General features: G+C 55.3%; 1 protein-coding gene across 1 annotated transcript in view; it reads right to left on the reverse strand.

The window, feature by feature from the left end:
• Positions 1-13,027, reverse strand: part of HSPA12B (heat shock protein family A (Hsp70) member 12B) — a 45,611-nt gene that overhangs the window by 18,891 nt on the left and 13,693 nt on the right. The window contains exons 3-4 of the mRNA XM_074285509.1: positions 1,394-1,491; positions 279-403 (exon numbers count right to left, since the gene is read on the reverse strand). Coding sequence (XP_074141610.1) covers positions 279-403; positions 1,394-1,491 — 223 coding nt within the window. The remainder of the gene's footprint in view (positions 1-278; positions 404-1,393; positions 1,492-13,027) is intronic.

The following is a 13,027-nucleotide window of genomic DNA, read 5'->3' on the forward strand; positions in this document are numbered from 1 at the left end:
CCGCAGGACCAGGCCCTTTACATTTGCTGCCCCTGGTGCCAGAGGATAAGGGGACTGGCCAGGGCTTTGACCCCTCTTGGCCCCTCCCAGCCAGGATTCTTGGCCTTAATGTCAGGGCTGGCGAGGACCCTGCTTCTCCCTCGCCTCTCCACCCTAAGAATCTGTGGTCGCCTCCAGGCCTCTCCCCCCCCCCCCCCCCCCGACCCACCCGGGCTGCACGAGTATCCCCTCCCCTGCCTGCGCCATCCCGCCCTCCCCTGCCCCCAGGATCCCCTCACCTCATCATGTGAATGGACTCAGGGTCACTGGTGAAGCTGAAGGCGTAACCACTAGAAGTTGTGCCAAAGTCAATGGCCACCACCACGGAGAATGGAGTGGGGCGAGGGGCTCGGGCCTCGCTCCTCTGGGAGGGCAGAAGTATTGGTAGTTAGAATGGGGCAAAGGCTAAGAGGGCTTCTACTTCCCACACCCTCTTCCCCCTTTCTTTCCTCTTCAGTGATGTTCATCCATCCATCCACTCATCCATCCATCCACCTACCCGTAACCCATTCACTTATCTAGCCATCCATCTATCTACTCACTCATCCTCTCATTCATCCTTCCATCCATTCACCTTCTTGTTTGTTCATCCATCCACCCACCCACCCAGCCATTTATCTATCCATCCATCCTCTCATTCATCCATCTATCCATCCATTTATCTATCTATCCACCCATCCATCCACCCACCCACCCAGCCATTTCTCTATCCATCCATCCTCTCATTCATCCATCTATCCATCCATTTATCTATCTATCCACCCATCCACCCACCCATCCAGCTTCTCTCTGATGGGGGTGGGGTGGGGCCCCAGGGACTCCCTGAAGTCAGATACCATCGGGTCACATGTGGGAGAGTTCTCCATCCAGACAGGCCGTACTTGACGGGCAGAGGGGTTAGCAGAGAGGATGTTAACCCGAGTCTCCCAGCCCATGCTCCCTTCTCACAGCCTCATCCCTGTCTCTGGGTCTGGTAGAGCTTCCGAGTCCCTGCATCTGGGCTCTCTTGCAGGTGGCCTGACCTCTGCCTCCCGAAAATCCTCAGTGTCTCTCTCCACTCCCCCTCCCCACTATAGTAATTATAATTGACCAACTGGCCAACCAACAAGCACTCATGAAGCAGCTATTAGGCACCAAGCACTGCGCCGCCTCCTGGGTTTACAGAGAAAGGCAAAACCTCAAGCAGGGCATCCTAATGGGGAAGAGGTCTTGGTATAAATGGTTCCAGTCAAATGGAACATAAGCCTAGGGGAGTCTCTGGCAATGAGCTGCGGCTCTTAGGGAAGGGGGGCTTTGGCCGAGGGGCCCCATCCTGTGGGAGCGCCCGAGCCCTTCCTCCCGCCTGGGCACTTACCGGGGACTGGGAAGGGGTGAGTGGAGCGATGCTGCAGCTGTCCTGCATTCTCGGGGAGCTGGGAGGGGTGAGCAGGGGCGACTGCTCCCCATTTGTGCCTGGAACAAGAGAGAAGACGTTAGCCGTGCTCTGGCCTGGGTTCATCTCCATCCTGGGCACTGGAGACAGGAGGAAGAGGTGGGTGATGGGGGAGACGCAGCCTCTGCTCACAGGAAAGAAATCAAGAAGCCTGTATTAAGTGCTTACTGTATACCAGCCACTGTACTAAGGAGTGGAAATACCCAAAAATGGCAAAAACAAAACAAAACAAAACAAAAACCAAACTGGGCTTGTGAGACAGTGTACAAAGAAGCCCCTCCGTCCCAGATGCGTACAGTGTACGTGGGAGGTGATCTGTCGGGGAGAGGTGAACCAGGAAAGGTTCTCACAGATACTTTAGGGAAGCAGGAGGAAGAGAGTTCGAGCAATGGGAGACATCCATGGATAAGGAGCCCAGAGCCGTTCTATCACAGAAGATATGGAGGAAAGGAAGGTGTAGGGAAACCGGAAAGACTGGAAAGGGCCAGACTGGGATGAGCTTTAAAAGCCACACAGGAAGTGCTCCACTTGATCCCGGAGGGGACGGGAGCCCGGGAGTTTGCAGAGCAGAGGGCTGACCTGGTCACACTGCGTTTTAGGAAGCTCCCTTTGGATGGGAGTGGGGGCAGGCCCACCGGCCACGGCAGCCACTGCAGTAAACCAGGCATGCGGTACCCCCGGGTGACCCTGGGCAAGTCACTTCCCTGCTTTTCAACTTTTCCTTATCTATTAAATGAGAGTTTGGCCTAGAGGATCCTCCATTTTTTTTGCTTTTGTTTTCACTCCAGGTTGGGGGGGGGTTTCATGCACTGCCCCTAGAACTGGGCTCTGTGGTTCCTCCTGGTTCTAGATCTGGCCCCCTGCCCCCATATGCAGCACCCCCCTCCAACTTTAGGGGAGAGGGAACCGACTCCCAAATGAGAACCTACTTGTTCTAGCTCATACAGATCCCAATAGGACAAAGCTAAAGACTCTAACTTTGGGCCTCTTAACTCTTAGTCTACTGGTCCCTCTTCCCAACACATAGCCCTTCTGTAGGACAGAGAGGTGGAGCAAGGACCTGGGATTTCCCCAGCACAGGGACCTCCCCGATGCAGGCTGCGTTTTCTCTGTAAATCGTAGTTTTGGGAGGTGGCCTGGAGCCCGAGAGCTTAAGAGTTGCCAGCCAGTAGGGTCAGGAGTAGAACTCGGGTCTTTCTGCTTGTCCCTGTCCGTTACGTGCCGGGGGCTGAGAGGGAGCAACGGTAAGAGGGCAGGTTGGGCTGGAGGGGACACAGCTGGGGCAGTTACCTGGGGCCGGACTGTGAAGGGCTATCCGTGCAAACAGGTTTTTATATGATCCTAGAGGTCACTGGGAGCTATTGAAGTTTACCGAGTGAGGGAGGAACACTTGGCAGACAAATGGAATGTGGTTTGGAGCGGAGACTCGAGGCAGAGACCAGTTAGGACGTGGGGCCAGACTAGAGCAGCAGCTGCCGGAGTGGGGAGAAGGAAGGGCGGGAGAGATCTTGGATCCCGCTTGGGTTTCTAGCATTCTTTGTGCGGTGCTCCAGCTGCTCTCCTCGCCTGACCCCAAAGGTCCTTCCCAGTTCTAACACACGCTGATGGTGACGCCCCAGACAGGCCGTCCGGCCGGGCAGCCAGAGCCAGAGGTCCTCGTCTGCCCCTGGTCCTCGTCTCACTAGAGAATCAGAGCCCCTCTTGGGGACTCTGGAGTGCGTAAGGAGCTCTTTGTTCTACATTGCACAGTGAGGTGCCCCCCCCACCTGGGTGCAGGTTGGAAGAGAATGGAAGGAAAGGGAGGAATGGGGGGAGAGCAGCAGGGGAGGGATTCGGCTGGGGGGGGGATGAGACAGGCTGATTTATCTTCCCCAGGCACCCGGAGAATCACAGAAATTAAGATTTGAAAGGGACCCTATGCCTGAAAAACAGGTTGGTCAGTCAAGGGGAGCTCCCTGGCCCTCTAAACAGGCGCAATTCTCTCTTGGGCAGCTCCACTTCTTCAGGCACTTCCCCTGAATGGGCCACCACTCATCATGCCTTTGGTAGAAATAGACACTTCTAGGGGCAGCTGGATGGTGCAATGGGTAGAGCAGCCCAGAAGTCAGGAGGACTTGAGTTCAAATCTGGTCTTAGACACTTAACACTTCCTAGCTGTGTGACCCTGGGCAAGTCACTTAACCCCAGCCTCAGGGGAAAAAAAGGCACTTGTGAATCCCTGGCTGGCCCCCATCCATCCCTCTTTTCTAAAGAGAGCACTCTTTATGTTATGGACCCCCTCTGACAGCTGGATAAATCTATGGACCGCTTTGCCCAAAAATGTCTTTAAGTGCATAAAGTACCTAGGATGACAAGGATGTATCAAAATAAAGATGCAATTTCCCCATCTTCTGTAATGTTCAGGCTAGCTTTCTGGAGGACCTCGGGACCAGCCTTGATGTTAGTGGTGGAAGCAGGGGGCAGGAGAGCCACCAGGAGGATGGTCAAGGATGGAGTGTCTCATTTCCAGTCCTCTCAGCCCTTAAATCCCCTAGTACAATTACATTATCACAGCATACTGAGCATGTGCGAGCTAGAAAACCATGACATCACCATGCTAAGTACTAAGTATATGTGAACTAGAGAACCACCATCTCATCAATTCCACTGAGTTAACACCTTGTTGTGAGTATCCTTGCTTCAAGTACCCTTCCCCAGAGTTCCGGCCCTCTACAATCTTCATTCATGGACTCTCTAAAAACTGTCCACGGACAATTAGGAATCCCTCATCTATTTGAACATTAATGCAAAGAACAAAATTATACTATTTTATAAAAAAAGAAAAATCTGAATTAAAGAATCCCTAATCGCACGCCTGGAATATAATTAGTGACTCATGAAGGTTGCGGCTTGCCTGGTCTCTGCACTCCCAAGCGTGGATTCCGGCAAATCGGTGCCAACTTAGTGTAGACAATGGCTCGCCCTGGCCCACTCTAGCTCAGAACTCCCAAGCTCCAGCAATCCGCCAACCTCAGCCTCCCAGAACCACCCGAGGGGACTGTCGGGGTTTGGGTTACTTCTTTTTTTCAATTCAGTTGGACAGGTGCTAATCAGGCACCCGTGCGCCCTGTACTAGATGCTGACATTGGGAAAAAATGTCCAGTCATTAACTTATAGAATTTAGAGCCCGAAGTATTAGCAAGAGGAGCAGGAAGGAGTGGTGGGTGGAGCTGGCTTAATCTGCTCCGGATTCAAGTCCAGGCTCCACACTGGCCCAGTGAACTTGAGTGGGTCACCCAGACTGGCAGCATCCCTGCATAATTCTCTTAAAACTACCGATTTGCAGTGAATTCCTCCCTGGGAGTTCCCTCCATCAAAAACCAGCAACAAAAGGTCTGATCTTGTGGACTGGAAGGAAGCTTAGAGATCACTGAGCCAATCCCTTCATTTTACAGATGGGAAAATTGAGGCAGAGAGTAAGCGACTTGCCCAGAGTCACATCTCCAATAAGGGATTCATACCCAGGTTTTCTTGGGTGGGATCTAGAGCTCTATCCGGTGACTGTAGACAGAGCACTGAGCCTGTAGTCAGGAAACTCTCGAGTCCAAATTTGGTTTCAGGGCTAAGGAGCTGTGTGATCTTGGCCAATGACTACCTTTGGTTTGCCTTAGTTTCCTCAACTGTAAAACGGGGATGATAATAGCAGCAACCAGGACCTTTTATCCTTCCTAGGGAGGATCACAAGAGCTGCTGTTTATAAGCATGTAGTGGGCATGTACATTTTCATTTCCTTTCTTCCTATCACTGTATGCGTTTTCTCACAAACAACAATATACCCACCGGAAGGATCAAAGACTTAGAGGTAGGGGGGGGGGAAAGACCCCCCTTTTCTTATTAAAAATCTGACCCAAGAGGCTAAGTAGCCATTGGGATTTGAACCCGGGTCCAAATATATTTTCTGCCCTGCGCCCCCCTATGTGGCGTGAATTTGAGCTGTTTGTCATCAAATACCTTTAGCTCCCCCCTCTCCCGTAACGTTCCAGCCTTTGGTCTCTGATGAGACCAGGGAGGGCATTAGACAAGGCCCAACTTGGGCATCTTTGGGAACAGAGGGGGGAGGGCCTTCCTCACCAGCGGGCTCACCGGGAAGGCAGGGAAATTTGAGGGGCCTTTAAAGCCCCGGGGGGGGGGGAGATGGGGAAGGGCTGAGACTAAAACATGGGCATGTTTGGGGGACAGAAAACAGCCCACTTTGTCTGGATCTTGTATGAGATAAAACCATAAACACAGGGTGATAGTAAATTCTGCCAGGCTTTTGGATGCCAGGAAGACTCCTGAGCCAAGCAAGTGGTTTTTGCTGCTCTCAGCTGGTAGGGAAGGGAGAGCCTGGAAGGGAGGAGGAATGAATCAGGGGTCAGAGGGAGGGATACCCAGCAATGGGCACTGAGCACAGGAGGAGGAGCACTGGGCGGAGATGGGAGTCAGAGGGAGGGATACCCAGCAATGGGCACGGGGCACAGGGGGAGGAGCACTGGGCGGAGATGGGAGTCAGAGGGAGGGATACCCAGCAATGGGCACTGAGCACAGGGGGAGGAGCACTGGGCGGAGATGGGAGTCAGAGGGAGGGATACCCAGCAATGGGCACGGGGCACAGGAGGAGGAGCACTGGGGGGAGATGGGAGTCAGAGGGAGGGATACCCAGCAATGGGCATGGGGCACAGGAGGAGGAGCACTGGGGGGAGATGGGAGTCAGAGGGAGGGATACCCAGCAATGGGCACGGGGCACAGGGGGAGGAGCACTGGGCGGAGATGGGAGTCAGAGGGAGGGATACCCAGCAATGGGCACGGGGCACAGGGGGAGGAGCACTGGGCGGAGATGGGAGTCAGAGGGAGGGATACCCAGCAATGGGCACGGGGCACAGGAGGAGGAGCACTGGGCGGAGATGGGAGTCAGAGGGAGGGATACCCAGCAATGGGCACGGGGTACAGGGGGAGGAGCACTGGGCGGAGATGGGAGTCAGAGGGAGGGATACCCAGCAATGGGCACGGAGCACAGGGGGAGGAGCACTGGGCGGAGATGGGAGTCAGAGGGAGGGATACCCAGCAATGGGCACTGAGCACAGGGGGAGGAGCACTGGGCGGAGATGGGAGTCAGAGGGAGGGATACCCAGCAATGGGCACTGAGCACAGGGGGAGGAGCACTGGGCGGAGATGGGAGTCAGAGGGAGGGATACCCAGCAATGGGCACGGGGCACAGGAGGAGGAGCACTGGGGGGAGATGGGAGTCAGAGGGAGGGATACCCAGCAATGGGCACGGGGCACAGGAGGAGGAGCACTGGGCGGAGATGGGAGTCAGAGGGAGGGATACCCAGCAATGGGCACGGGGCACAGGAGGAGGAGCACTGGGGGGAGATGGGAGTCAGAGGGAGGGATACCCAGCAATGGGCACGGGGCACAGGGGGAGGAGCACTGGGCGGAGATGGGAGTCAGAGGGAGGGATACCCAGCAATGGGCACTGAGCACAGGGGGAGGAGCACTGGGCGGAGATGGGAGTCAGAGGGAGGGATACCCAGCAATGGGCACTGAGCACAGGAGGAGGAGCACTGGGCGGAGATGGGAGTCAGAGGGAGGGATACCCAGCAATGGGCACGGGGCACAGGGGGAGGAGCACTGGGCGGAGATGGGAGTCAGAGGGAGGGATACCCAGCAATGGGCACGGAGCACAGGGGGAGGAGCACTGGGCGGAGATGGGAGTCAGAGGGAGGGATACCCAGCAATGGGCACGGGGCACAGGAGGAGGAGCACTGGGGGGAGATGGGAGTCAGAGGGAGGGATACCCAGCAATGGGCATGGGGCACAGGAGGAGGAGCACTGGGGGGAGATGGGAGTCAGAGGGAGGGATACCCAGCAATGGGCACGGGGCACAGGGGGAGGAGCACTGGGGGGAGATGGGAGTCAGAGGGAGGGATACCCAGCAATGGGCACGGGGCACAGGAGGAGGAGCACTGGGCGGAGATGGGAGTCAGAGGGAGGGATACCCAGCAATGGGCACGGGGTACAGGGGGAGGAGCACTGGGCGGAGATGGGAGTCAGAGGGAGGGATACCCAGCAATGGGCACGGGGCACAGGGGGAGGAGCACTGGGCGGAGATGGGAGTCAGAGGGAGGGATACCCAGCAATGGGCACTGAGCACAGGGGGAGGAGCACTGGGCGGAGATGGGAGTCAGAGGGAGGGATACCCAGCAATGGGCACTGAGCACAGGGGGAGGAGCACTGGGCGGAGATGGGAGTCAGAGGGAGGGATACCCAGCAATGGGCACTGAGCACAGGGGGAGGAGCACTGGGCGGAGATGGGAGTCAGAGGGAGGGATACCCAGCAATGGGCACGGGGCACAGGAGGAGGAGCACTGGGGGGAGATGGGAGTCAGAGGGAGGGATACCCAGCAATGGGCATGGGGCACAGGAGGAGGAGCACTGGGGGGAGATGGGAGTCAGAGGGAGGGATACCCAGCAATGGGCACGGGGCACAGGGGGAGGAGCACTGGGGGGAGATGGGAGTCAGAGGGAGGGATACCCAGCAATGGGCACGGGGCACAGGAGGAGGAGCACTGGGGGGAGATGGGAGTCAGAGGGAGGGATACCCAGCAATGGGCACGGGGCACAGGAGGAGGAGCACTGGGCGGAGATGGGAGTCAGAGGGAGGGATACCCAGCAATGGGCACGGGGCACAGGAGGAGGAGCACTGGGCGGAGATGGGAGTCAGAGGGAGGGATACCCAGCAATGGGCATGGGGCACAGGAGGAGGAGCACTGGGGGGAGATGGGAGTCAGAGGGAGGGATACCCAGCAATGGGCACGGGGCACAGGAGGAGGAGCACTGGGCGGAGATGGGAGTCAGAGGGAGGGATACCCAGCAATGGGCATGGGGCACAGGAGGAGGAGCACTGGGGGGAGATGGGAGTCAGAGGGAGGGATACCCAGCAATGGGCATGGGGCACAGGAGGAGGAGCACTGGGCGGAGATGGGAGTCAGAGGGAGGGATACCCAGCAATGGGCACGGGGCACAGGAGGAGGAGCACTGGGGGGAGATGGGAGTCAGAGGGAGGGATACCCAGCAATGGGCACGGGGCACAGGAGGAGGAGCACTGGGCGGAGATGGGAGTCAGAGGGAGGGATACCCAGCAATGGGCACGGGGCACAGGAGGAGGAGCACTGGGCGGAGATGGGAGTCAGAGGGAGGGATACCCAGCAATGGGCATGGGGCACAGGAGGAGGAGCACTGGGGGGAGATGGGAGTCAGAGGGAGGGATACCCAGCAATGGGCACGGGGCACAGGAGGAGGAGCACTGGGCGGAGATGGGAGTCAGAGGGAGGGATACCCAGCAATGGGCATGGGGCACAGGAGGAGGAGCACTGGGGGGAGATGGGAGTCAGAGGGAGGGATACCCAGCAATGGGCATGGGGCACAGGGGGAGGAGCACTGGGCGGAGATGGGAGTCAGAGGGAGGGATACCCAGCAATGGGCACGGGGCACAGGAGGAGGAGCACTGGGCGGAGATGGGAGTCAGAGGGAGGGATACCCAGCAATGGGCACGGGGCACAGGGGGAGGAGCACTGGGCAGAGATGGGAGTCAGAGGGAGGGATACCCAGCAATGGGCACTGAGCCCAGGTGTTCTCTGCTTTTTTGGTGTCACGGAAGCCTCTGGCAGTGAAGCCAGCAGAGCCTTTCTCCAATAAATGTTTTTAAATACATAACATTTAAAATACCTTACAAAGGATTAGGCTAATGATCCTTAAATGCTGTTATCAAAACACACGCCCAGAGTTTACAGCTCTCAGATTAAGAAACTCCCTTTGAAATGATTTCTAAAGTTTCTTCCAAATCCTACATTCCGGGAGTCTGACAGAGAGGGGGATGGGCACGCAGCTATTAGGAGGAGGGGGTGCGGGGCCTGGGGGAGGGGAAGGAAGAAAGTGGGGGGATTCGGAGACAAACAGTGAGACAGAAGAGGGGGAGGGGACAAGGGGATGGAGTGGGAAGTTTCAGATCAGGGGAATGACTGGTTTAATGGACTGGAAGCCTCCCCCCCTCCTCTCCTCCTCCCCACACCCACCCACATGGTTCCAATTAGATCCTGAATTAATCATCCCACCCGGCCGTGGGGGACAGACTGGCCCCAGCTGGCAGCCTGGAGGAAGGAGCTGGAGGGGGGGAGGGGAACACAGCCAGGGTCTGTTTTTGGTGGGCTTGAAGCTGCCTTAGTTTCTCCTCAGTCCCCCCGCCCCTTTCAGTAAGTCCAAGTGCAGTCCAGGTAGGGGCTGAAGACTCGTAGCCTCTGCCCCTCCCCAGGGGGCTCATCTGCACTTCCTCCCCATATCTTTAGCACTCGATTTTCTCAACTAGTCTCGTGTTTTGTTTTTTTTTTTTTTTTTTTTTCAGAATGAGAATCACAGGCTCCGAGCCCTGGAAGGGATCCCAGCAGCCATCTGGGTTCAATGGAACACCAAAGGGATCTCCTCTCAGACACTCCTGACAGGTGGGCATCCGTTCTCTGGGCTCAGAGTCTATGCCCCTTCTCTGGCCACCCCATCCCCTGCCCTCAGGAGTCTCCTCGAAGGTAGGGAGGCTTCATGGTACCTGGCACATAATGGTGCCTCTGCAGAAAGATGGCCACAAAAATCCTGAGGGGTCACGGGCCCCGGGGGAGAAGGGCTGGCCGTCAGATCCCTGCTCTGCTATTCATGGTCCAGGACGAGTCGATTTGTCCCCCCTGAAAGGAGGGGTGAGACTAGATGGCTCCGAGGTGCCCCCACATCTAGACTTGTTCCCCTCCTCCCCTCCCCTTGATGCCGAAACCAAGGAAAGGGGGCAGATGGTAGGGCTGCAACCATGTTGGGGGTTGGCAGATCGAGGAGGGCACAGCGGGGAAAGTTTCTGGGCTGTGGAAAGAACGATGAACCTGGTATCGGAAGACACAGATTTCGACAGCAGTCCCAGTACTCACTGGCAGCGTGACCCTGGCCCAATCTTCTACTTTCATTATTTCATCATCTCTAAAAGCTGATGGTGATACTGGTTATTGTTGAGTTGTTTAAGCTGTGGTTGATTCTTCATGACCCCACTTCGGGTTTTCTTGGCAAAAAGACCGGAGCGGTCTGTCATTTCCTTCTCCAGCTCATTTTACAGATGGGGAAACTGAGGCAAGCAGGGTGAAGTGATTGGTCCAGGGTCACACAGCTATGAAGTGCCTAATTCCTGGAGATGAGATTTCCTATTCACTGTGTCATATTACCTACTTCAAAGGGTCACTGTGGGAAAACCTTGCAAACCTTAAAGTTATACAAGCGTATGTGTGTGGTAGTGTTCTTGTGGAGGGTGACAATGCTGAAAATCATCAGGGAAGCCGCCCCCCCTGCCTCTACCCTGACCCTGGCCCTGCCCTGACAATCCCCTGGTCCCTTGGGGTGGGCTAGCCCCCAGGAGGGATCTCTGGAGGCTCCTTGTCTCTGAGCTCCTTAGGGTCTTGGAAATGGCGAATACAGTGGGGATGAGGAGCCTTGGGGGCCTCCACAACACAGGGCTGAGCCGTGCCCTCCATGGAGGCAGAGAGGAGCCTCCTGACTCTGCAATTCCCTTCCTTCCTGTCCCACCTCCTTGCAGTAAAATTACTGCCCTTTGAATCATTAGGTGGGAATGGGACAGTGTGTCCATAAGGACCCTGGGAAAAGGGGCCTGTATTGTTTGGGAAAGTCCTGGGGGACAATGATGTCTCTGGCACAAGTACAGGTCTAGGATCTTAGGGACCACCTGATTCAGGCGCCGGTGAGAGGGCTGTGGCGTGGCCAGGAGCTCCAGTCCCAAGAGGAAGAGCAGGAACCCAGAGCCCTGACCACAAAGCCAGCACTTTTCTCATTGTATCATCCATCAGTGTGTGAATGTGAGTGTGTGTGTGTGAGAGTGTGAGTGTGAGATCCATAACTTCCAAGGAGGCTTGATTGAAAACACTGGATTAAGCCAGAAGACCTGGGTTCAGATCCCACTTCAGATTTGTCTCTTGCTGTTCTATAAAGGGAGGGGCTCGAGCTCCCTCCCCTCTCGGGTCCCTCTAGGACAGACTTGTCTCTTCTGGTTGGACCAGATGCCCTGGGTGGGCTCCTGACTGCCTCAGGCCTAGGTTTCCCCATAGATGACTTGGGAAGTATTGCCTCTACTTTCCTCGCCTCCCAGAGGGCTGAGGGTGGGGAAGTAAGTGGCTGGAAGGAGTTTGAGGCAACCGCAGCTGGACGGGCTGATGCAGAGAGGCAGAGGCAAGCCCCGTGGGTCAGGACCAGGGGCTGAGGCTTTGTGGTGAGAGGGGGCTGGGTGAGCCAGGGCTGAGCAGGGCTGGCCTGGAAAGTGCAGGCAAGGGGAGGCGGGGAGGAGGGCAGGAAGGAAGGGCCGGCCAGGTCTTTGTGAGAGGGCTTCCTGGGGAGAGTGCCCCACCCCAGCTGATGGGGACAGAGGAGAATGGCTGGAGGGGAGCACTCACACACTCACTCAAACTCACACACATTCACACACAGCATGTGTAGCACAGGACCCAGCAAATAGTTGGTGCTTAATAAATGTCTAACAAAGGTAACTTGATTGGTCCCTTATTATGGGCCAGAACTTGAAACAAGGCACTAAGTCTGTGGAACTGATAGAGACAACAATTAACTAATTTAGCATGGTTCAGTATGATTGATCTGACCCTACAAGGAGATGTTATGGGCCAGAACTTGAAACAAGGTGCTAAATGGAATTGAGGAGATAATGGTTAAATCTAGTTTAGCATTGATTTAATCCTACAACAAATAATGGTTTCCTAGTGATATAATGATTGATGTATACTCAGTGTAGAGCATGTAAGGAGGAGCTGTCAGGGCCAGAAAGGACAAGCCCACTAGAAGCTCTCAGAGTCTCAGCCAGGATTCAGTCAGGGAGATTCAGAAGCCAGAGAAGGCAGGTGGGAGCTCAAGCTCTCGGAGCCAAGACCACAGAAGGCCTCTAAGAAAGCTAACTGGGCCGCAGGAAAGGAGACAAGACTTGGAAAGAGACAATAAAGGATTTGGACTTTGACTGCTGGCTGCATTTGGGTGATTACTGAACTGAAAGGAAGGCTGCCCCCAGAAGCCCCCCAAGAAACCTTCCCCAAAGAAAACATTATATTTTAGAGAAGAATATTACATTTTGACACCCAACATGGGGCAGACCCGATCCTGATTTCAATGGAAAAGTCTCCTCCACCCAGAAATTAGGGTGAGTACAAAAATAGACAAGGAAACTTTGTTAAAGGGCTAAAGTAGTGCTTCAGCTAAAATGGGATAGATATTTAGAAAATAGCCTTCTTTTCCAATTCAAGGAAAATGTGTGGAGAGCATTGTCAGACTTAAGAAAAGCCAAGGTTTGATTATAAGTGGGGAGCAGATCACTGGACTTTTAGAAACTGTACAGTACACATTTCCTTGTTTTTCTATGGAAAAAGAAGTGGATCTAGAGGAGTGGAAATTAGTAGGAGGGCAACTTATGTCAATTCTACAATGAAAATGACCCTG

This window comes from Sminthopsis crassicaudata, chromosome 2 (assembly GCF_048593235.1).
Source record: "Sminthopsis crassicaudata isolate SCR6 chromosome 2, ASM4859323v1, whole genome shotgun sequence".
NCBI classification, from domain to species: domain Eukaryota; kingdom Metazoa; phylum Chordata; class Mammalia; order Dasyuromorphia; family Dasyuridae; genus Sminthopsis; species Sminthopsis crassicaudata.